Below are 25,020 nucleotides of genomic sequence, written 5' to 3'. Positions count from 1 at the left end.
TATCATCTTGCTCTCCTCTCTACAAAGACAAATAGAATGCAAGCTCCCATCCGCAATTCCCCTCAACACATAAGTCTTGTTCTTCAGTTCAAACTTCATTTCCAGTTTAGGTACGTTGAGGGTGAAAATTCCAATGTCTTGGAGCCATTTCTTGCCCAAGACTACATCCACTGCACCCATATTGACCACATAAAAATCAGCTTGTAACTCATAATCATTCAACTGTAAGGTGAGATTACTTATCCGTTTGGTGCACATGAGGGTATATCCATCTGCAACTCTTCATTATTTTTGCCCTTTGAAAGGGACACAACCTTTCACAATCAGATTTGCACTTCTGATTCCCAAATTATCCCCCCTGCAAATGAGTTCTCCATTCCCTTTTATACCTCATATTTGGGGGAGTTACAACTTATCATTTCACGCCTTTTGATCATTCATTAACTTTAATCAAATTTTAATTATATTTAATTACATTCTTTTATATTTAAATTTAATTTATATTTTAATTATTTTGTATTTTAATTTTATTATTATTCATTATTAAATGATATTTCAAAGTGGAGACATTACACTCTTTCACCAAGACATACTGTAATATCCCCCTTAATATTTTCCCAATTTTTTTCCACAATTACATTCAACACAACACTTGTTATGGTTAGAAAATGAAAAACAAATGCTGTTGAAAGTAACCCTTCCACTTTTTGATCACTGAGAGCCCAATCTGGGAGGGTGAGAGCATACAGTGTTGAGGGGATCGTTAGATGCCAATAATTGAAAATTGCTTACAATATCTAGGCGGCAAGCCAACCCCTTCCACTTTTCAGCGAGATATGGAGAATACCTGAAGATCACTTGGCGGTAAAGCAACCAAGGATAATACAAGAAATTGAAGAACAATCACGCTACCGTTTATGCAACGGGAGGACTAAAAATGAAATAGCAATCAACTCCACCACTTATTCAGCGAGAGGACTAAAAATGAGATTACAAATCAACTCTACTGCTTATGCAGTAGGAGGACAATATTACAATATTCAAAGTAGGTGGCAAAGCCAACCTCTTCCATTTATGCAGTGGGACTTAAGCAATAATCCAATCAGATGGTTGTTAGTACTACTAACTAGCTTACAATGTATAATATGGATTACAAACTAAGAGAAATCACTATTCCAAGATAGGCGGCATAGCCAGCCTCTTCCACTTATGCAGTGGGACAAGAAAGAACAATAGGAACTACTGTTAGTACTACTACCAACATAACAATATGAATCCTAGAAGTAAAGAATGGAGAACCAACAATTGTAAATAATAACCAAGTTCCTTCTTTCCACACCAATGAACTTACACACCCCAAAATCAACTCCCAACACCACAAGCTCAGGCACACCAAGAAAGCTCTTTACACAACCAACTACAAATTCTGAAATTAACAATAGCACACTAAAAATGCGCAGACCAACAAGCTACGAACACACTAAAATGCCCACAACTTCCCCAAATCAACTCCAAATTGCACCAAACCAAAAGCAAATGAAAGATATAACATAGAGAACACAAATAGAACCTCAAACCTGCACCACAAACACCACAAACATTCAACACACAACCCGAGGCAGTCGAGAAAAGAGGACGACTTTGTTGGGAAGTTCGAATTGCTACATAAAATCCAAATCAACTTTTCAAGATCCGCAAAATGGTGAACTATATCGCCCAAGGCATAGAAAGAGATGGAGCCGATACCCAAAACTACATGTCAAGCACAAAGGGAGCCACGAGCAAAAAACACCTTTAGCACACACCACAACCAGCAACATAATCACTTAAGAAAACACACCAAAACATCTGAAACTGACACAAGTTATGCAACATTGTTCTTCAATCTCGTTGTCCTCATTTTTGTATTCTCAAAAATTTGACAACCCCTACAAATTTTTGCCTAAAAAGTGTCATTTTTGTCTCCAAAGCACGTTTTACGAGGTACAAAACTCAAATTTGATAGTGTCAAATAATTGGGGGGTGTCTTTTCCATCATTGTCCAAGTTTTGGTGAGTTTTGGTCTTCCTTTTCCTAGCTTTCTGTGCAATTTCGGGTTTCAGAATAGTCACTGTAGGTTGAAGATTTTACTCTATGGCATGCTTCCCGAGATAGAATTTTGCTTCGCCCTTGGATTGGCTTAATCCTCAGTCCATCCTCAAACCACGTTTCAAATTTTGTCGCATTTTGAGTTCGTTTGCTATGTCTTTCCTTCAATTTTGGGGTTTTTCTCCCTGACTGCAAGTGAGAAATTTTCCTTGAATTGCAAGTTTTTATGATTTTCTTTGTTTTAGTCTTTGTAGGGAATTTTTTCGACTAATTACAAGTGCACTTTATTGAAAAAAGAACTTGTAACTTACTTTTTATTTCCCCCTTGATGCTTTTTGGCTTTTTAAGTCTTAATAGAGATGTTTTGGATAAGTTACAAGTTAATTTTAAATTGCATATTTAAAAGTCACTTGTAATTCTTTTGTAAAACCCTTATTTTTATGTCTTTTGTTTCTAATGGGGATTTTATTCCTCTATTACATGTGTTAAGTTATTCAAACTTGTTGGAGGGATTTTATTTTCCCTTTACAAGTTATTATAACTTGCATATCTTTTTCCAAAACCCGATTTTGGTTAGAAATGAAATAAAGTGACAATTTTAAACTTGCTATTGTGCCCAAAAACCCCGATTTTGCTTAGAAATGAATTAAAGTAACAATTTTAAACTTGCTATTGTGCCCAAAAAACTCGATTTTCTCCATAAAGTGTAAATTGAGGAATTTTAAACTTGCAATGGGATTTCTAAAACCTGATTTTGCCTTGTTGAGAGAAAAGTAACATTTTAAACTTGTAATATGGGAATTAAAACCCGATTTTCACTATTACATGTAAAATGAAACTTCTTGTTCTTTCCCAAAAACCCGGCCAGCAATATTGGAGGATTTTGTTGACAATTTCCACCGATTTTTGTGGAGAAATCTTAGGAGGAAGGCGTTTTGGATTCCTTGCTATTTTCATGCATTTTGAAACTCTTCAAATGCCATTTGGTGGATTTGTTTGCTGGTTTGAAGGCGTTTTAACAACAAAAAACGTTTTTGAAAATGTCACGTTTTACTTCTTCAAATGCCACGAATCATACCTCTGCTAAGTCGTTTTGGCTTCTTTCATCTAGGCATGGAGGGTGAAGTTATTATTTGACCAATTCTTCATGCTTTTGGAAGGCATTTTGTTGCCCATGGCGTTTTGGTAAAAACGTGGCTAGGGTTTTGGAATACGGTTAATCTCTATTTAAGAGTTTTCCTCCCTTCTTTCAAAGATTGATCATCTTTTTGAAGAGGCATTTCAGTTTGAAGCAAGGTATGATTTCTTTTCTTTTCTTGTTTCTTTTTCTTGTTTTCTTGTTTTCTTGTTTTTCCTTTCTGGTTGTAAATTTGTATATGATTATTTTGCCCCAAAAATAGGTTTTGTGAGAGAGATTTTCCCTTTGCAAGACAATTTGTGGATTGCATTGTTCTTCCCCATTTTTCCTCTTTACTTGTATTCAAGATTTTAAATCCCGATTGAAAGTTGGATGAAAATAATTGTTCTTCCCTTACGGTTAAAAGAATTTAACCATCTTTAGTTGAAATTCCAAGTTGCAAAGATGAAAAATACCCATTCTTTCAAAATCGTGTTTTTAGAACTGGATTACATGTTGAATGTTCTTCCCATTTTCTTGAAGACGATCTTCCCAAAATCTTTCATTTTCACTCATTCATTTTCATCATATGTACATACCATTTCATCCACTCATTTCATGCCTTCATTCATTTTCCCCATTTAAAGTCTACCTGCGGTCAGCCATCCAGAACCCGAAATTTGTCCAAAATGCACTCCAAAAACACTTGAAAATGAGTTCTAAAGGTCCAATTACAAGTGCAAACTTGTAGTTACCCATTACACATATGAAGTTGCATGTTTGTTCTCCACAATTGCAAGTTAATGCTCTTGTTTTTCCCACACATGTAATGCAACTTCCAAAACCCGAAATTCACTTGTGAGCCCATTTTTGCATCAATTTATCCCTTCCCTTGTCAGTTTGGTTTGCACACACGATCTACCAAATCAATGGATTAAGGCATGGGCCTTATTTTGCAAGAAGATTTCAAGAATGAAGGATGATACAAAGAAGAGATACAACAACAATTCATGGTCGAGAGCATAAAATGCTTTCAAGACAAAGATGGTCATGACATGAAAAGATGAAGGCAACCCTTTCCCTCTTGAAAAGATAGTACTACCTCAAGCAAGAAGACAAGGATGCAAGTTCCTGTTCTGGTTCAAGATGTCTTTACCAATCCAGAATACTTCAAGTTCTCACATCCTGAAGCGACATGAAGATCATCACAGACAAAGGATGATGCAGTTAGAGTCGCGTCTTTAGACACATGGAATAGTTTTAGTTATGCATTTGTAATTTTGTTTTGACAAGTTACATGTTAAAAAAAAAAAAACTTTGTAATTGCAAGTTAACTCATTACTTGCACTTTTGTAATTACATGTAAAGCAACTACAAGTTGTGTTCAATTGAGACTGTAGTTGGAATAAGTCATAGTTAGTTATTGAATAAGTCTTGGTGGTTGAGAGAATTTCTCAAGTTAGTTGAGATCCTCCCACCTTTTTCTTATGACTCCTCTTTTATAAATACTTGAGGGGGTCTATTGTAATTTTTATCTTTTGGAAAACAAACAAAAACTCTGCCAAATTTACAGCAAAGAAGTCTTTGAGCTTTCATGTGTAAATTCAAGAATTGAAAGGAATAGAAGGAAATTGCTCAAGCTTTGAGTCTTTGTGCTACATATTTGAGTTTGTTTTCTATATTATCTTTCTTTCAAGTGTTTCTTAAAGAGCTTAATCACATTTGATTTGCAATCTTTGTGCTGCAAGTATTTGAGGTTAATATAGATTAAAATAAATAGTATGTTGAGAAAAGTTGTAAGTCTTTGTGCTTTCACTTGTTCTTAAGAGGATTTAGGAGTAGATTTTGTGAGAAATAGCCGAGTCTTTGAGCTTATACTACTTCTCATTGTTTTAAGTAGAAAAGAATAAGATATTCCAGTCTTTGAGCTGTTATAATTTGTTTTTGATAGAATTAGTATAGAAAAAGGTAGATAAGACTTCATATAATCAAGTCTTTGAGCTTAATAGTGCTGTCCTGTCCCGAAGAAAGTGACGAAAGTCTTTGAGCTTTCAAGAAACTTCATTTCCTTTCTCTCATTTCATTTTGAAAGTTGTTACTGCTGTTAAATATCAAATCGCTATCACTTTTCTGTGAAGAGAAAATGATATTGTCTTTCTTGAAAGAAGAAGAAAGATTGTTGTCCCATCCTATTTTATTTTCAAAGTTGTAGTTAGATAGGGGGAGCCTTTCCTTAATTAGGAGAGTTTTACTCACATTGTGGTTGAAACCACAATTTTGTATATTTTCCCAAGTGTACAAACTTTTCAACCAACAAATCTACTCCTCTGAATGAAGAGCAATATTTGGCTCGACTAGTTGTATTGCAAGCCAGAAATTAAGCTATGGCTAGGAGGTAAGCGTTCCCCGAAGCTTTCACTGTGCATGTCGACAACATTTCATTATAAAAATTCTTGGATACCAAAATGAGAGCCCAAGTCACTTATTTATAACTTTTTTGCCAACCAAATTCAAATTCAAATGCACTCCAAATATGCCCAAACCAAATGCCGTCCCATTTCATCCATATTTGGCGTTGCATTTCATTTCATTTCCTTGCACAAGTTCGCCCAATTCGCATTCACCCAAAATCGCTCTTTTTAATAAATATAATTGTCATAAAATAAAGTGTAAAGTGGGTGTCCAACTATGACTTCCAAATTAAAAATATTACTAAGGCAGAATACTTAGAAAATTGCCCCATTTGCCTTGAGTTATAATTTAATTATTAACACCATGATGACCCCCTTGAAGTCATATGCAAATATCACCCAAATAGACTTAGGATAAAATTAATATTTTCTCTCTTCCTAAGTCGTCCATCCATAAAATAATCAAATATTAATACCTCATGCCTAAGGTATTAATATATTAAAAATAAATTCTCCTCAAATACTGATTATTGCCAAATTGAGTTGGAGACTGAAGTACTAGAAATCACCAAAACTGAACTGAGTTGGAGATCTAAACTGGACTACTAAAAATAGTCATCTGAGTGAATACAGGATCTTGCCAAAATAATATTGCCAGAAATAGCCATTGAGCTGAGCTACAAAATCCCTGCCAAAAATAACATTGTCAAAAATAGTACTTACTATAAATAGCATACTGCTAAAAATAGTAGTAAGTGTTTCCAAAGTGATTTTTACCACATTCTGAGCAGCTGCCAAACTTACTAAAAATAGTAAATCCTGAAAAGGTCCTCAGATTGGTTTGCATGTTATACCATCACAGAGCTCTCAAAAAACCCAAAAAAACCCAGAGAACTCAACTGTTTTTGCCTCCACTTACAAAAAATTGTAAGTCGGTCAAACTCCATAACTTGCTATGCATGTACCCTCACTGGGAAGCTTTCTGAAAACCCAGAAGGAATCCAAAATCCAAAAAGATAAATTCCAACATGCAAACCTTCGAAATTGCAAAAACATCCTCCCAGAGGTAGGAAACCCTAATTTCTGCTTCCGACTAGCCTACAGGTCTCTTGAATAGGCTAGCGATCCCTAAAACAAATTAGAGTAAAAAATGAGACATTACACATACGGGCTGCAGTGAGGGCTGAATTCATGAGTTTTGTAAGCACAAATGATTGTGTTATTGAAGCTCTTTGGGACAAACATAAGGTTGATGCTCATAGTTGGTGGTACTTCCATGGAGAATCATATTAGCAGCTACAACCTCTTGTTGTCAAAAGTTTATCGCAAGTAATTTTTTAGTTATATAAAAAACAAATTTTTATACTACTTTTAAGTTTACTGTTTTATTTATATTTTAAATTTTATTTATAAATCTGTACTCTCTAATTTCAAAATCTTGATAGGTTCCTAGTTGATCTTCATTTGAGAGGAATTTTAGAACATACTCCTTCATCCACTCAATAAAGCACTACACTAAAAAGGCAAAAGACTTGGCCTTTGTGTATTCAAACTTGTAGCTCCTCACACAAAGGAAATTCCTACAAACAAGGGGAGACAAAATAGTGGGATATTGATCTAGCGCATGGTGGGTTGGATGATTCAATTTCCTACCTTGTTGCACTTGGAGTTGATGATGACCATGAGCCACCTAGTTATCATGAGTTGGATGAATCAGTTTCCTGCCTTGTTGCACTTGGAGTTAATGATGACCCATATGATATTTGGTAAGTGACGGTTGATTGTTGACACTTGACATTATTATTTTTGAACTAAAACATTAATATGGTGGTGTATTTTACTATTATATTTGAACTAAAACTTTAATATATATCATGACAGTGGATCTTTGACTATTTAACATGGAGGTGTATTTCGCTATGTTATTTGACTATTTAATATGGAGGTGTATTTCGCTATGTTATTTGACTATTAGCATAGTGGCGTATTTTGAACTTAACTACTCCTGCATATATGTATATATTTTTTATTTTTATATGTTTTAAAAGGACGAATCCAAAACAAACCCAATCCCAATTTTTTTTTTATCTAACTCGAACCTGGGCTTGAACCAGAACCAGCAACTTAGCATTAAACCTTATAATCTTCTGCTTGTAGCACACATCTAGGTATATGCTTCTGTGTTGAACAAAAAGTATGGACTTAAAAACACTGTATTTGCACCTGAATGAACTTTTAAAAACTGAAAAATGTGTACAGAATTGAGTTAGTTTTTCCTATACTTTATGATGCCAATGTGTAGATGTTTGAACTTTGAACATTGTATTGTAGCTTGAGGGCATATACTTTGTTTTGTGGACACTTGCTTTAGGGTCATAAAGATAGAATATAGCATACTTTGTTTTGTGGACACTTGCTTTAGGGTCATTTCAACTTCAACGTTATGTAATAGGGTTCTATAATAAATCGATGAATGCTTTATGATATGAATGATTTAAATTGACTATATTTTTAAAAATTTCCCATTTTTTAGTTCCACCCCTTGCTGTCCACGCAGAAAAGGCCTCCTGTCCCCTGCTATCCCAGAAACACGTCTTGTGTTTTCTACTGTTTCAGTTCTGGAAATAGTGTGGGGCATAGGTTATAATGCCTAGACTATGCACTTATTGGTTTAATGGTGAGCCCATGGTGCGCTTACTCCAGCTTCAATCATTATGTACTCTGCTTGGTAAAAGCTTTAAATTCACACAACGAATAAATCATTACATCCTCGTGTCGCTTTTTTCAACCAAACAGAAATTAGTGAAAGATGATATAATAGTTGGTATTCATTTCTGCAGTTATTCATAAAACATTTAGTTATCTGCAGTGTCTAATATCATCAAGTGTAAGAAGAAACCAAGATTGTATTTCATCAAAATAATGTTTAGTTATCTGCAGTGTCTAATATCATCAAGTGTAAGAAGAAACCAAGATTGTATTTCATCAAAATAATTTTTAGTTATCTGCAGTGTCTAATACCATAAAGTGTAAAAAGAAACAAAGATTGCATTTCATCAAAATAATTTTTAGTTATCTGTAGTGTCTAATATCACCAAGAGTAAGAAGAAACCAAGATTGCATTTCATAAAAATAATTTTTTAGAGTTAAATCTGACTAAGGTTCCCCTATCTTCGTCTGAATATAAGGTTCCTTAAACCAGCAAATTTGGACAGCTTCCACATTAACTTTACCCAAAACTTCAAAATGCAAACGTATTTCGTTTAACAAATCTATGGTGTTCTATCAATTATGTTAGTGATACATGTAAGATTATCAATGATAAAATTGCCTAGTCAGAAAACCAAGATTGGACTACTGAGTATAATTCCCACCTTATTTAATATAAAACCCCAATACCAGAATGTGAGCTATATGCTCTTATCAGAGTACTTCTCTTACAATACATCCAGTTCAAGACAAGTTCTACCAATTATGAAATGTGCCCAAAGTTCAAACAATATCTGGCTTGCACCTAATAAGCCAAAATGCCATCTTACAAACCTGGTGATAAGCTTGCAACATATGGTTGCCTGATTCAAATAGCACATCATGTTTTCTCTCTTACAGACATCAAAGTTATATCTGGAAACTAGGACTGGAAGAGCCTGGAAATAAAAATTTTGCTTGCTTGATTGTTTCTACTATGGTAGAAACAAAAATGAAGATAGACAAAGCAGTTACGGAGTTGTTCAAGCAGACATGTCAAGAATAAGGACAAAGCAGTCGTGTGTTCCTGCAGAACTGACCATTGATCTTCATCTGTCCTACCAAAGATTTAGGGCATGAAATCTGTGCAGCTGTTAGTGAATTCTCATGTTATAAAAAATGTCACTGCACTTTACAGATCACACTGTTATCCAAAATTTCTTTTGGCAAATCAGCAGCAGTTCTCCTTGGTTTCCATTGCCTTTCAAATAATGCACTTTTGCATCCCAAAGAAATTTAGGTGCAATATCTACAATGGTTGAGACTATGGAGGAGTCATCTCTGATGATGAGAAATCCCTGCAACCACCAATTTTTTATTTAATTGATTGCTCTGAGTGTCAACCTTCAAGAAACATCAACTTTGTTTCATGTTGTTACACAATGCACATTTACATATATGAAAATATACAGAGAAAAACTTAACATGTAGCTTATGTAGCATATATGCATCAATCCTCAGAGATCATTCTAAATAGCGTCAAACAACTCAGGACATGCTAATAAAAAACCAAGTAAACTTACGTTGGATTTATCAACAATAGCACTTGTTTCTTAGGTCTTCGTTATTTTTCTGGTAATAGTTTGTTATTCTTCGAAAACTTTCTGATCAAGATTCAAAACATAAGTTTTTGTAGAATTTGTAAGATAGAACATAGAATCTATTAGTGAGAAACGTTTTGATTGTTCATTTACCCTAATTTTTCATTTTATACACTCTTATTTGTTCTCATAAGGACTAAACGCAAATGCTTTGGTTCACAGATAACATCAACATGAAAGATACAGATACACATAGATGTACAACAATGATATTGTAATAAACTCTACCAAAATATTTTACCAAATTTTGGAATTCACAATTTATGATGCGTAGGCATTTTGTCAAACACTTGCATGTGATCAGATGTGAGACATTCTTTATGATGAGCATACGGTTATATTGAGATGGGGGGTGAATCAGTATAACAACTACTTTTATCAATTTAAGCTTTATCAATCACAACAGCATCATTTACTCAATTTCAATAATCATGCACATGAAAAGAACACAATTGTTAATTTTGATCAGATTATAGTACGTAGGTACTTTACATTTTATTTGAACTTAGATCTTAGTTTTGATATTCATTCAACTTATGAAAGGTATGAATTCAAACTGCAATATGTCTGTTGAATTCACTGTGAATGAATAGAATGAACTTCTATGTGAACATAGACTTCTGTATGTATAATTCAATATGCCATGATATATATGAATAATCCGATCTGCAGATTATTTATATATATATAATCTTTTGATGATGACAAACTGTTATATGTTATTGAATTCCAACAAGTTCAAAATTATATTCGACTGCAATCTACACAGACTGCTGTGCTTTTACTTCCACGCGATTTATGTGCGTACAGTAATTAATCGATCTGTTTATTACCTCTCCTTGTTCCGTTCCAAAGGAAACACATCTTTCTAAAATATGAAGACCGAAGTCTTCCTAAGGGGTCGTGACTCTTTACTAAGAGTCCGATAGGTTATAAAGTCAAACCGATTCACTAATAGGCATAATCGGTTATGCAAGGGATATTACTAATCAACCCGATCACAACCGATGCAAGGGATAATAATAATAATAGACAAATCGATACTCAGCTATCTATCTTGTTTGTCGTATCGCTATGTTTCTTTTAATGTTCACAACCGGAGAATATTGTTAACTTAAATTCTTTTCTCATCTGTTATCGTTCAAAGGGGATTCATATACTAATATGACGCCCGATAGTCTCTTAGTGAATCATGTCTCTGGTCTCTTCATTAAGAGACTCGATGACTATTGGCAACAAGGATTAATACGGAGTAACTCCCAACCGTTTCAATTACAATCAGTGTTAACTAAAGTGATAACCAATACAATCGGTTTAGGTAAAGCCGATAGTAACTAAAACAATTATGAATCCATTGCTAATAATTATAAGTATGATAATCAGCGATCATCAGAATTCTAACTAATATTCAATTAAGTAATTGAATATACAAATGTCTAAGGCCAATAGGCCAATTGGACATTTGGATTGGCTAGACTAAGTAGAGAGATCCGACCATAGCTACACTTCTTCAACAACAATAACACAATATTTATGGGAAAACCCTTATGGGAGAAAACTACAGCAAATTACTTTCTTATATAATAATCTCTTACAAATTTCGTAGGCTCAACCTACTAGAGGCACCAACCCCTGATTTAAATTGTCTTCACAAGAGCTATAACTCTCTTCTTCAACTTCCTCTATTCAAATCTGCTATAAACTGATCATAAAATTGATTACAATCTTCTTACAAATCTGCTCATAAGTCTGCAAATAATCTTCTCATTAATTCCTCATAAATATCTGCACATATTCTCCATAAATGTCTGCACATAAATCCTTCAAAAATCTGCTATAGTCCTCTCCAATGTGCTTTATTTCTGTACTAGATCTGCTCAAGTACTAATCTTCTTCATTGCATTACTTCTCTCCTTGAATGATCTGCCTTTAATTTGTTATACACTCCATCTCTCTTTTTAACTCCACAACACCTTTTGCTGGTGTATATTAGATATCTTCTTATCTTGCACAAAAACAAACTTACACTTATCTCCACAAATCTCACTCACATCTTCTATCTTTATGTCTTCATGAATTGATGCATCTTCTTTAAAGGAGAAAACCATTTGAATGGATGTGTCTTTTAGTTAACAAATATGTCTTGATCATGTATATATCTTCCTTACAAATCTGCCTTGTCTATATATTTCCTTCTTAATGATAATCTCTTCTCCTCAATTTCTCCTATAAGTCTGTTCACAAATCTATTGCCCATAAATCTTCCATAATATCTGCCTTTAAATTTACTCTATCAGTCCTCACAATCCCTTCATAAAATCTACAAATATACTCCTTAAGATCTGCCCTTCATATGCTTGAATCCGCTGGTGTATTAATGATAAATTTCTATTTGTTTTCCACACACATCTCTCACTTCTTCCACATCATATTCTCCACATGCCACAAATTTAATTTATATCTGCACCCCTCCATGAAGAGAGGCATCTCTTAGAAAAGATAACTCTTTGAAAAGATATCACCCTTTGTTAATAATCTTACCTTTTAATTGTCTTTTTACAATGCTTTTATTTATCTCCAAATCAATTTGATTTTTATATCTCATATATTTATTTTTTGCACACACAACTCACACTATCATCCCTCACTCAATGCTCTCTTTATATCTTACCAAGAGAGGCAAATGAATTTAGAGACATCTCTTTTCACCTTTAAAATTATAACTCTTCATTTCATATGCTAATCACGCCTCTTCATTAATAAATCTCTTTGAATGTCACAAATCTCTTATTACATTTCCATATTCCTCTCTCCAACTTCTCTTTACCTTTATATCCTCCTTATGCCTTTGAATGAAGACAAATTTTTATAAAGGTATGACCATTTGTTAACTAACCACCTTTAATTAAAACCTTATTTGCTGCCTTTTATAAATTAAACATTGCTTCTTCAATATTAACTTTTAAATTTAGTTTAAGAAACTCGTTTGATCGTTGTCATTTTATCCTTTGACAGTGATTTACCTTTTGACATCAACGACAACTTCCAATACCTTTGACATCAATGACAACTTCTAATACTCTTCTCTATTTATTAATGATAACAATAATGAATACCTTCTTGACATCAATGACAATATTTTGAACACTTCAGTGCAAACACTGACAGTTGCTGCTATTAACATTTAAGATCATAAATCCATCATAAAATCATACCATTGTTCATAGAACTCATATGGACATTTCATCAAATAGTTTGCAGCAACAATGTTTCACTCATATGGGCATTTCATCAAATAGTTTGCAGTCAACAATGTTTCATCATATTTTCACAAATCATCACCACATGATTAAATTTCTTAACTTCACATGCTGGGAACAACCTTTCTAAATAAAATTATTGATTGATACACATACTAATTATCAATTGATAAGTACTAGCATTGCTGTTGTAAGCTGTTGCCTCTAAAAAGTCCTTACAGAACTTAAAATACTAAAAATAAAATATCAATAAGTTCAAATGCTGACCGTTGCTGTTACAGTCCAATCAATATTTCTTTTAACCCAATCAGCATTCATTTCAACCCTCCTTTAGCTGTACAAGATACCCCAAACAAGTATGACTGTCTTTGAAAGTGTACGGCAGCTAGAATAAATTGCAATCCCCTTATTAATGTTGGGAAATAAGGTGTACATTTAATAAATTAGTTAGTTGGGTAGGAAGTTATTCCCGTAATGGGAAAATAAAGGCTTTATAAAGTCAATACATTGGATGTAATTGAGCAGCAGAAAGATTATCATAAAATTTCTATTTTATTTTTGCTGTTCAACATTGTTATCAGAGCAAAAATGACAATGGGCTGTGAGAGTAATGCTGAGAGGAACGAAAGAAGGATTGTTCTTTGCTAGTAAGTGTTGGATTTATTGACAAAGGCATCCAATCTGTTGTTTGTTGGGAGTTAAAATTCATTGCTGAGCATTAGTGTAATGTCCCCTACCTGATCTATTTCAACATATTAGAATTGATTGATATTCTTCAATTAGTTATTAACAAGTGCTTATCTATTTTCCTCATTAGATGATTAATATCATTATTAATATAGATATCAGATCCTGTTACTACTTCAGTTTTAAGGGAGAAGGGTTTACGTATGTTACCAAAGTGCTTAGAGACCAACTATAATAGGTTCCTTCAAAGTTTACAGATCCAAGCCCTTACCTATCTTGGGTCGCTGATCCCCACCCTATCTTGGGACTTAACCTATTGCTTGGATTTACACTGCCCCTCTTTGGAACATCTCATCCCCATCTTCTTAAATACTAACAGTAATAACATGATTTAGACTATAAGTACACTAACTTCTCATGTATTATAAATATATATGAAATTAAGTATGACTGTCATACATATTGCAGTTTATAACAATATTGTTACTAGATTCTGGATATCAACTTTATCAAGCTTCATATACTAAGCATACATATTAAGCACATCTCCATGCATACCACCAAGAACACAAATGTTACGGCCTATAACTTGATAACAATTCTGATCTGATCTGATCAATGGTGATGTCACTAGATGCTTTTGATTCCTTCCCTTTATATCTCTCAATTTGAGGGAAAGGTCACACCTCCTTCATCATGTATGCCCTTTGGCAAGAGACATACCCTTTCACCATTAGCACCCTTTGAAAGAGTGCATCTCTTCATTATTTCTACCCTTTGAAAGGGACACAGCCTTTCATAATCAAATCTGCACTTATTATTTAAATCAGATCTGCACTTCTCATTCCCAAATTATCCCCCCCTCTCAAATGAGGTTTCCTTCTCCCTTTTATATCTCATTGTTGAGGGAGTCGCGACTTTTCCTTTCATGTCTATTGACTTTTCATTAACTTAATTAATTTTTAATTAATCATATTTAATTATATTATTTTATATTTTAATTTAATGTTTTAATTTTATTATTAAATTCTATTTCAAAGTAGGGACATTACACAGACATTATACTTTAGTACATGCAATGTCTAAAATGGTAATATCGCTTAAAGAGATATGGTTGCTATTTCAGACGGAGAATTATAATCTTGCAGCATTCTAATGTTATACTGATAAGGCTACAGTGCAAAGAACGATCTCATAATGGTTGCCTTTGAAATCATACCCGATGCACTCATTCAAATTTGCATCTTACTGTTTTTCATACCAACTGCATAAGATAATCTTCTTCTTCGTATGATCTTCTTGTGATGATTATATTCCTCCTCTCGGTTCTTCAAACTGTGATAGGAAACAGTATATAAAACTATCCAATATATTATATCCCTGAAAGAGATACCAATTCCCCCATTAAATATCCTTGGGTATCGAAAGGTTGTATCTTATCAGGAGTAGAAGTATCCTTTGTCAAGGATTAATTAATATTTCTTAATATCGTACCTCTTCATGACTACTCATTTAGTCTTCCATTATGGCTGTTGTCTAATTGATCTCTGTTATCAACTTATCCTTAACGGTGTTTCTTATAATCGTAGTCTCATAACTAGTGATGTTCGATGTTAATCTGAATCTATTTATGTTCTCAAACCGCACCTCCTTAGCCACGTAAGATTGGTAGAATCATTGACATTATCGATTAGCCATCTCTAACCATCTGCCATATCATATTTTTGAATCGTAACCTACTAATCTTTGTCCATCATTGTGTATGATCGATACCTAAGAGATCTTCATGAGTTTCTGTATTAATTATAGTGATTGCTGTTGATAAAACGTTATCTAATAACTTCTTTAATTATCTCCAAGGACTGCTACCAGATAACCATCGATTGCTATCAGTATGATTATTATATATGACATCGAACTCTTTCATGATCATTTGTAAACAGTAATTACTTGATTAATATAATCAAGTATTTGATTAACTAGACAATGGGTTTGATAAAGTCCTTAATCAGTATTCTTTTGATGTCTCCCTTCAATTGGTGCTAAGTGATGACTAGTTTTGATTATATTACTGAATATCACTGTCTTTTGTGAGGGGACAACTCTGACACCAGCAGTTTACTTATATTTAGTTTAATAATTAACTTTATTTATTGATTAGGATGATTGCTATTCTATTTTATATTATTTTTATTGAATAGTTTTTTCTGAATTTAATTTATTATTATATTTGTTTTCTAATTACTTTGTTATTTTGTCAATAATATAACATTGCAAAATTTATAATATTATTTGATAAATATGAAATTAATATTTAATAAATATAAATTATATATTATATCTTTATATATAAATATTAATTAAATAATAATATTTAATAAATTTCAAATAATTATTATACTAATTAAAAATAATTATTTCAATTAGGCTTTATATATATAATGTTCAGAGAGGGGACATGATAATTAGATTTTAAATACTTGTTTTATATGCAGCACCTCATTTTCCTGATGTTGCATTGAAATTGGTTGTTGATGTTGCACGTGGGAAGTGGCAGCAATAAACCAGATGATGAACATTGCCAGGAATATTTTGTATGGTTAAAGATACATTGCAAGACTGCGCAAAAAGAAGAAAACCACTGATATGTTTATGCTGAGTGGACAATTGTGAAGGAACAGGGTATGCTCTGGTTTTCCATGTCTTGAGTTATATTTGGTGGTTTTTAAAAGTCTGCAGTTTTAAGATGATTGTGGTTGTTGTATGAATTGCAAAGTAGCATATTGACAAGAGTTTGTTGTATGTGTGTAATGTCCACTACTAGGAGGGCTGCCAGTTTACCTATAATTAACATATATTATTATACATTACTATGCTTCAATTCATATTTCTTAAATTGTTACATGAATTAGTATTCATAACACATTTACATTCATTACATTGAGTTCTATCTTAATTTATTTCCCAATCCTAATGAGGGAAGGGGGGATTTACACTCGTAGGACTTGGTAAATGAATTAAGACTAGGCCACTAATATAATAAACTGTCATGTATTATGAATGCATATGTACATGAATGTAATCAAATATACATATGATATTCCTATTATGACCAAATGTAAGTCTTATTACAATACTCCTTTAGGAACGCTTAATTATCAGATTAAGATTAAGATTAATATATATATATATATATATATTTGTAGGGTATATTCATTGATTATTATTCCAAACAGAAGCAGACCTAAATAACAAACATTAAAACATGAATTTAGAATACCGATCTGCAGTAATAGTAGTTGACTGCCAATGATACAATTTGAACCTTTTTGATAATATTCACCTCCTTACTGAGCATATATATATATATATATATATATATATATATATATGTATACATTGATCTGCCACGATTTCCTCTTTCGGATAATATTCCCCCCTTGAATGAGTGAAGGGGTCTACCTTCTTATATGATGTGTTTGGAATGATGAACCCCTTGGTATGAGCCCCGAAACATGTTCCTTAATACTTTTCTTTATACAACTATTAATCGCATCCCTTGGGACATCGTTAAGACTTGTAATGGTAACACTTATCGATTTTCTTATTAAATTATTAGTTATGGTAACCATTGTTAACTTGCCAATCATCGTGTTGCTCCAAGACGGTAACATGCTGGTGTATTATAATCGATCCTTATCCAAATATAAACGGCGACTATTATTTGCAATTAGTTTCATTATCATTGCCGATATGATTACGATGAGAATTATCCGTTGCTTCTAGAAATTGTTCCTAGTTGGTGTTGACAATCGATATCTATCCATCTAGTATAATTCTAAATCGATCCGTATTCACTGGAGATTACTTGGCATTCTTCTCTGATTTATGTGTCATGTATGTGATGGGGTTGGAGTCTCTTTAGAGATATCTCCATTCCAATTGATTCGATGTCACTACTGTCTAAAATTCTTGCGGTCACTCCGCTCACAATGAAGAATCTTGTTGCTGGATGGGGTTGACAACACCTAGGCTTCTTATTGCTGACAGTCGATTGTCTCAGAAGCTTGACTAATCGCTCGATTAGTTTCTCATCCTTAAATCGAGCTTGTTAGAATGCCATAGCCTATCGTCTTATTCATCCTGGCATAATTGTTGTTGCTTATCAACCCACAATTCTTTTGTAGACTTCCTTACTATATACAGCTCATCTCTTGTTGTTTGTCATACGGGTCACCGGTCTCGTGGAGGTATTCTACCACCGCTAAGCTCGAGTCCCTTTGTTGACATGCTCATGTAGTCCTCATAATAACTTTGCAACACATAGACTTATGGATGTTCGAAATTGTCATCCGCTATCATAATAATGGGTATCAATCGTTGGTGAAACACTGGCTCCGTTGCTATTGCTGCATGATACCCAATGATCAATTGTACCCTTAAACTTGATTCATTAGTCATTACCAAATGTGCGTCTGTAGTATTTGGTTGATCGGATTTGCTTTGTCAACTTTGTGCGTTTTAACCCGCTTTCCAAAGGACAAAGGAGACTTGGATTGCTACATGTCTGATTGCTTACTACAAATTGGTATCCGTAAGGCCAGTACTTATCAAGAGGCTTCTTTTGTTCATCATATATTCCGTTGTTGAAGCTCTTGTAATCTTAAATGTTTTGATTATTTCGTTATCACAAATGCAATCTGGTTTAGCTTATACATTGTTTTCTTTATAAAGATAATACAAGGAGCTTTCTCAAGTGCAAAGACAACCCCTGTGTTGAATGCAAAGGTGACTTCTGTTGGGTAATGTGAGAAGAGGTTTAAATGCTAGGAGGACATCTATCATCTCGAGCTATCTTCTCACTCAAGGATGATTCATTGCATGTGAAATAGTTTTTTAGTGCTAGTCCTCTCAGAAGCAAGAGGGGACATGCAGTGGTTTGTTGGTTTGTGGATAGTTGAATCCACAAAATTGGTGAGTTGTTGGTATGTGGATAGTTGAATTCACCGACTGACTATGGATAGTTAAGTGTTCAGTTGGATAATTAGAACATTTGTCCAAACCTGAGGAGATTGGGTTGATGTTGATGCAAAGTTGGGTAATCAACACATTTGTCTAGACAAGAGGAGTTTGGGTTAATGTTGATGTAGTATTCAGAGATTCGAGACTCGCCTGGACTTGCCAAGACTCGGCAAGTCCTGAACCGGGTGACCCTGGGTGAGTCCCAGGGGCCCAGACTCGGGCTCACCCGATTTGTGGGCGAGTCCAAGGACTCGCCGACCCAGCTCGAACCCGGCGAGTGCCGATGCCCGGACTCAGCCGGTGTCCCACAACAAAAAAACATAAAAAAAACTTATAAAAAGTTCAATTCACTTGTTTTTCTTTTGACTTATATTGCCTCCTTACCTCTAAAAGTGAACTCATTTCATTGAATTGGAAAAATAGGAGGAGAAGAGTGAGTTGTGAGGAAAAACAAGAGTGCATAGTAGGGCAAACAGCAAGGAGGAAGAGAAAAATGTCTTCAACAAATCGGATTGGGGCAGCGTAATACTTACATTTGGCGCATCAAGAGCTTGTTCGAAAGGATTGGAAAGAGGTTGCATTTCATTTCAACCTTGTTCTAAGAGGTAAGATTGCATTTTTTGGGTTTTTTGGTGTTTTATAAGCAAATTTTACATTTTTTTTAAAAAACATTTCTATTCATTTTCTTTCAAAGAACTCAACAAACCCTACAATGTACATTTTTTTTTCAAAACACTTTTATGTTTTGAAAAAAAACAAAAACAATGTACATTGTAGGGTTTGCTGATTTCTTTGAAAGAAAACGAATAGAAATTCTATTACATTGTTTTTTTTTGTATTAGTTTATAATTTAACAATGCACAAATGTTCATCTTTTTGTAATTGTGTCTTATTCCAGCAACCTTCAACTTTTGAAAACCATATTTTTCACAATGTCTAGTTCTACTCCTACTCCTAGAACAATCGCGAGTAGAAGAAATCTAGCTTCGAAACATACTGAATATTTTCTTGGAAAAAAAAGGGAGGCAAAATATAAATATTGCAAAACAATCTTTGAAGGAGACATAAATAGATTGAAATACCACATCGCTGGCATACGTGGCCATGATGTCGATCCTTGTGATAAAGCATTTCCTAAGGCTATTCGTGAGTGCCAAGTGCAACTAGAGACATTTGAGGCTCAAAAAGAAATGAAGAAGAGGCAAAGGGAGGAGTTGGCTAGCATTGGTTGTGTTGGAGAGGCTTCTTCCATTCCTCCAAATTGTCCTAGTGCTAGTGCTAGTGTTAGTGGGAGTGTTAGCATTGGTCCTAGAGTTCGTAAATCTAAGATTGATTCATATTTTGAGCCATGCATTACTCCTGGTGCCCAATCGTTGCTTGAGAGCATGCGTTGGAAGAAGGAGGTACACGATGCGGCTAGACGTGCAATTGGGAGATTTTGGAACCATTGCACCATTCTATTCTTTGTAGCCAGATAATTCCTTTTTATTTGATTGTTTTAACTTTTTAATATTTACAGTTTGTTTTGTCCAATTAATTTTTATTGGACATACTTATCTTAATTTATTTGTGATAGGTCTCCTTATTGGCAGAGCATGGTTGATGCCATCACTATTTGTGGGGCAGGATTCAAAGCCCCTTCTAATTTTGACTTAAGTGGCCCAATTTTGACAGATTTGTTGGTTGATGTAAAAGACACATTAGATGACCATCACGAGATATGGAGCAAGATGAATGATCATCTATGTTACCCTGAGTTTCCGGGACGAGGGGAAGGGGAAATGGGTTTCCGGGACGGATTTTTTTCCCAAAGTAGGGGACAGCAAGGGACGGCAGTGGGGACAGCTATATAAAAAAATAGGGAAATTTTTAAATATATAGGGACATTTTAAATATTCGTATAAAAACATGGATAAAGCATGCTTATATACATTATAAAACCTTAACATATAACGTTTGTGTTAAATAACTTAAATTGAGAGTTTGCATGAGAGTGGAAGTAAAACAAATAATCAAAATTCAATCATTAATTTTATGGGAGAGCCGAAGTACAGGTTTCCAAAAGTTTCTAAGTTTTCGAGACGTCCCTGTTTCCGGAACAAGTCAAATTATGCTGGAAATGCGTCCCCGAGTAACACTGATGATCATTGATTTTGCTTTGTTTTCAAATTTCAAGTGGCAGCATGTTCTTGAAGTCCACTGATGCTTCTGCACATTCAACAAATGTCACTTTCCTATGTGAGGCTATAGAGGTCATACATGAGGTGAGTGAAGAGAATGTAGTACAAGTGGTGACTGATAATGCAACAAATTATGTTGCTGCAAGTAAACTTTTAATGGAGGCACCCATCTATATTTTGGTCTCCATGTGTTGCCCATTGCATTGACCTCATGTTGGAGGATATTGGCAAGATTCCATGGATCAGGACATGTGTAGAGAAGGCAAAAAATATTTGCAAATTTGTATACAATCATTCATGGGTTCTTTGCCTAATGAGGCTATACATGGGGCGGAAGGAGTTGGATCGTCCTGGAATCACTAGATTTGCTACCAATTTCATCACATTGTGATCCTTGATTCGGTGTAAAGCAGCTTTGAGGCGTATGTTTGTTGGTGAGGAATGGACTTCTTCATCCTATGCTACGATCATTGCAGGGATTGATGTGGCAGATTGCATTTTTTATGAGCTAGGCTTTTGGGCCCCTTGCGCTGAGATTGCGAAGGTAAATTTTTTATAAATTCTACATTATGTTTAATTTTTATTCATAATTTTCTTTTATTTGCTTATTTTTATTCACACTTAAGTTAACTGATATTAGAAAATGTTTCACAATATTTGCAATTCATTGAGCCCTTGGTAGTTAACCTATGAGTTGTTGATGGGGACAACCCTGCATTGGGCTACATATACGAGGGCATGGATAGGGCCAAGGAGGCCATCAGATCTATCTATGGAGGAGATGAAAGTATCGTCCCATTTGGGTTATCATTGATAGGAGATGGCAAGTCCAGCTTCACAAGCCCCTCCATGCAACCGTTTATTACCTCAATCTAGCATTCCATTTCCGCATTGATTTCAAGGCGAATGTCGCCTGGTCATAGTAGCACTATAATCCACGAGCTAGAGACCTTTTCTAATGCAGAAGGGGAGGTCTTCTCTCATCATCTTTGCAAAGACAATCGAACAAAAATGCAGCCAAGTACAAATATATTTTAAGAGCATAATTTTAATTATATATTATTCAATTTATTATTAAATGAGACTGTTTTTTTTTTCTTTTTCTAATCTCAGATAGATGGTGGCATATGTTTGGTCTTAAAACACCAAATCTTCAATAGATAGCCATTCGTATTTTGAGCCAACCATGCAGTTGCTTCCGGTTGTGAGTGCAATTGCAGTATGTTTGAGCACATACACTCCAAGAGGCGCAATAGATTGCCTGTGGATCGGTTGAATAATCTAGTCTTTGTTCATTACAACCTTCGTCTTAGATAGAGACAGGTTATGGACCATGACACCACACTGATCATGCTAGAGGAGGTCGATCCAGAATCTGGGTGGATCGGTCAAGCTACGGATCCTATCTTTAGTGACGAGGACCTTGATTGGATCAATCAGGTAGATAGACAGGCTGAGGCTAAGGTTGTGGCCGTGGCAGAGGAGAAGGTTAGAGCATGAGCAAAGCCAAACACAGACACAACTGATGTTGGTGAGGGTGGAATGGAGTCACGGCAGAGAGTATGGTTGTTGAATCATTCAAAACCTACCTTAGACGCTTTCGTAGGAAGGATGCAAGCTCCTCTGAGCCATAGACTTGTAGTTATTTTGATATTTGTGTGGAACATTTGATGTCATGGATTTCATATTCCATGAGTTTTGTAATATGTTTACGTTTGACACTATTTATATATCTTTGTTTGCTATTTACTTTAGCTACAATTTGCATTTATAATTTTATACTAATGTGATCAATGTATACTTGTGTATGTGATCAAATTAGCTTCTATTTCATGATGTTATTGTTTATTTAAGGTTTATTTAATAAAGGGTGCATGAAACAAGTTTTAAATCCTTAAAAATCTCTAAATTTCTTGGGTTTTTCACTTGGCCGAGTTTTTTTTGCCAAGTCCCAAGTTCCTAGTCGAGTCACCCTTATTGAGTACGCACCAAGTCCAAGTCACGTTTCTATGGTAGTGTTAGATTAGAGTTCCAAGAATCGCTAGAACTCACCAAGACTCGATGCGTCCCGAGCTGAGTGACCCTGGGCAAAACCCAAGGGCCTGAAACTTGGGCTTGTCCGAGTCCTGGTGAGTCCCAATGCCCAGACTCGGCCAGACTAATTTTTTTTTTCTTTTTAAATCTCAAAAAATGATGTTTTTCTCTAAAAAAATTCTTGAACCCTGTAATGTCCCCTTATTTATATTCTAAGGAATAAGGGAACAATTAACTTAAAATCAATTGCAATAAACTTCTTCTTATAAGTAACTCTAAATCCTTATGAATATTACGATACTAACAACAAATAATAATAGAATGACAATTTATCAATTCTGTAATATATGATAATATAAGTATCGAATAATCTGCAAATAGTAATTTGGTAGATTGGATGGAATTATCACTGCTGTTTCTGATATAACTTGAGGGATTATGCAAGGTTAAGATGTTCCAATCTGCAGATATATAGAGATCTCTGCTCTTGCTGATGTATTGATGTGAGATATGCAATGAGCCTCCTAATTCACTGATAGCAAGAATGCCATATTGCTGTGTCTGATTGGTCTTTGAGAATATACAATTATGGTGGTGCTATTTCTGATTTACCTCTTGAAGTATGCAACCTGTTTGATGCCAAAGGCAAATGCTCGATTTCGCAGATCCAAATATGGATACAAATAAAAAATAAAGACAAAATCCGATCTGATCAAGGGTGTGTTTGCTGAAGCACATATTCGAACTCTACATTTTTCCGTAAGTGCTAAGAGATCATACGAATAGAAATTCATACCAGTCAAGAGGTAAGTGCTTGGGGTGATTTTTCCCGGGCATAAATTAGATCCGAAAGTGTCTATATTCTTCTCCTCCGTGGTGGAAAGCCACAATCCTTTAGACATAACCATTGGTGGCAGCAACCCCTTGGAAAGGTTCCTGCCCCTCTTAATCGATGTCATGCTCCATCGGGGGTGTAAATAGGATAAACAACAATAATAATCATGCCTTAACAATAATTGGTTAACATGTTTAAATATTAAACAATCATTATAATCAGTCAAATTAATATTATTGAATACCATTATTAGGAATACGTTTAAAATTCTTCTATAAGAATATAAGGGGATATGATAGTCCTCACGCATACCACCAAGAACAAGGGTGTTACTGCCTATAACTTAATAACAGCTCTGATCGATGGTTGCCAGATAATATATATACCCCTTTTTCCTTCCCTTCATGCATGCCTTTCTGATTGTTGGGTAGCGCCTTTATATTCTTTGTTTGCTGATGTAGAGATACAACTCTTACCAAGGGTTGCATGTTAGGGACGACATGTCTTATTAGCTGGCTAACTGTTTGTAAGGGTGGCACCCTTAGGTTCATCGCAACTCTTCTTACAACTAAGCCGCTCTCTCATCATTACTATTGTTAGTGCTAATTACCATTGTTTAATCGATCAAGTATCTTCAATCAATCATTAAATATTATTATTGATCAAAACATATCAAATATTATTATTGTTTAAACACTAAAACTTTGAACTGCTGTGCTTTCTTCCCTTAAGGCCGGCGATGGTAATTAGTGAAGTCACCGATTTTGTTGATAAATATTATATTTTATTATTGCTTATTTATTTATTTATATTATTATATTATTATTATTTATTTTACTTGAATATTTCAAGAATATTATTAGTAATAAATTTTAATAAATATTTAACAATTTTCAAATAATTATTCATTGATAATTATTATATTAATTAATAATAATAATTGTTTCATTTATGCTATATATATAATGATCAAGGAGGGAACATGACAAACCCCCACTTCCAACCTGCAGGGACATGCAAGTGCATTTCCCTGCACC

The 25,020-nt window shown here is 34.3% G+C and overlaps 1 protein-coding gene across 2 annotated transcripts in view; it reads right to left on the bottom strand.

The window, feature by feature from the left end:
- Positions 1-8,965: 8,965 nt before the first annotated feature.
- Positions 8,966-25,020, bottom strand: part of LOC131034011 (probable methyltransferase PMT7) — a 153,487-nt gene continuing 137,432 nt past the window's right edge. For both annotated transcript variants that reach the window (XM_057965342.2, XM_057965341.2), the window contains exon 8: positions 8,966-9,662. In XM_057965342.2, the coding sequence (XP_057821325.2) occupies positions 9,504-9,662 (159 nt within the window). In that variant the 3' untranslated portion in view covers positions 8,966-9,503. The remainder of the gene's footprint in view (positions 9,663-25,020) is intronic.

This window comes from Cryptomeria japonica, chromosome 2, assembly GCF_030272615.1.
Source record: "Cryptomeria japonica chromosome 2, Sugi_1.0, whole genome shotgun sequence".
NCBI classification, from domain to species: domain Eukaryota; kingdom Viridiplantae; phylum Streptophyta; class Pinopsida; order Cupressales; family Cupressaceae; genus Cryptomeria; species Cryptomeria japonica.
This window is presented reverse-complemented; position numbering and strand designations above follow the sequence as displayed.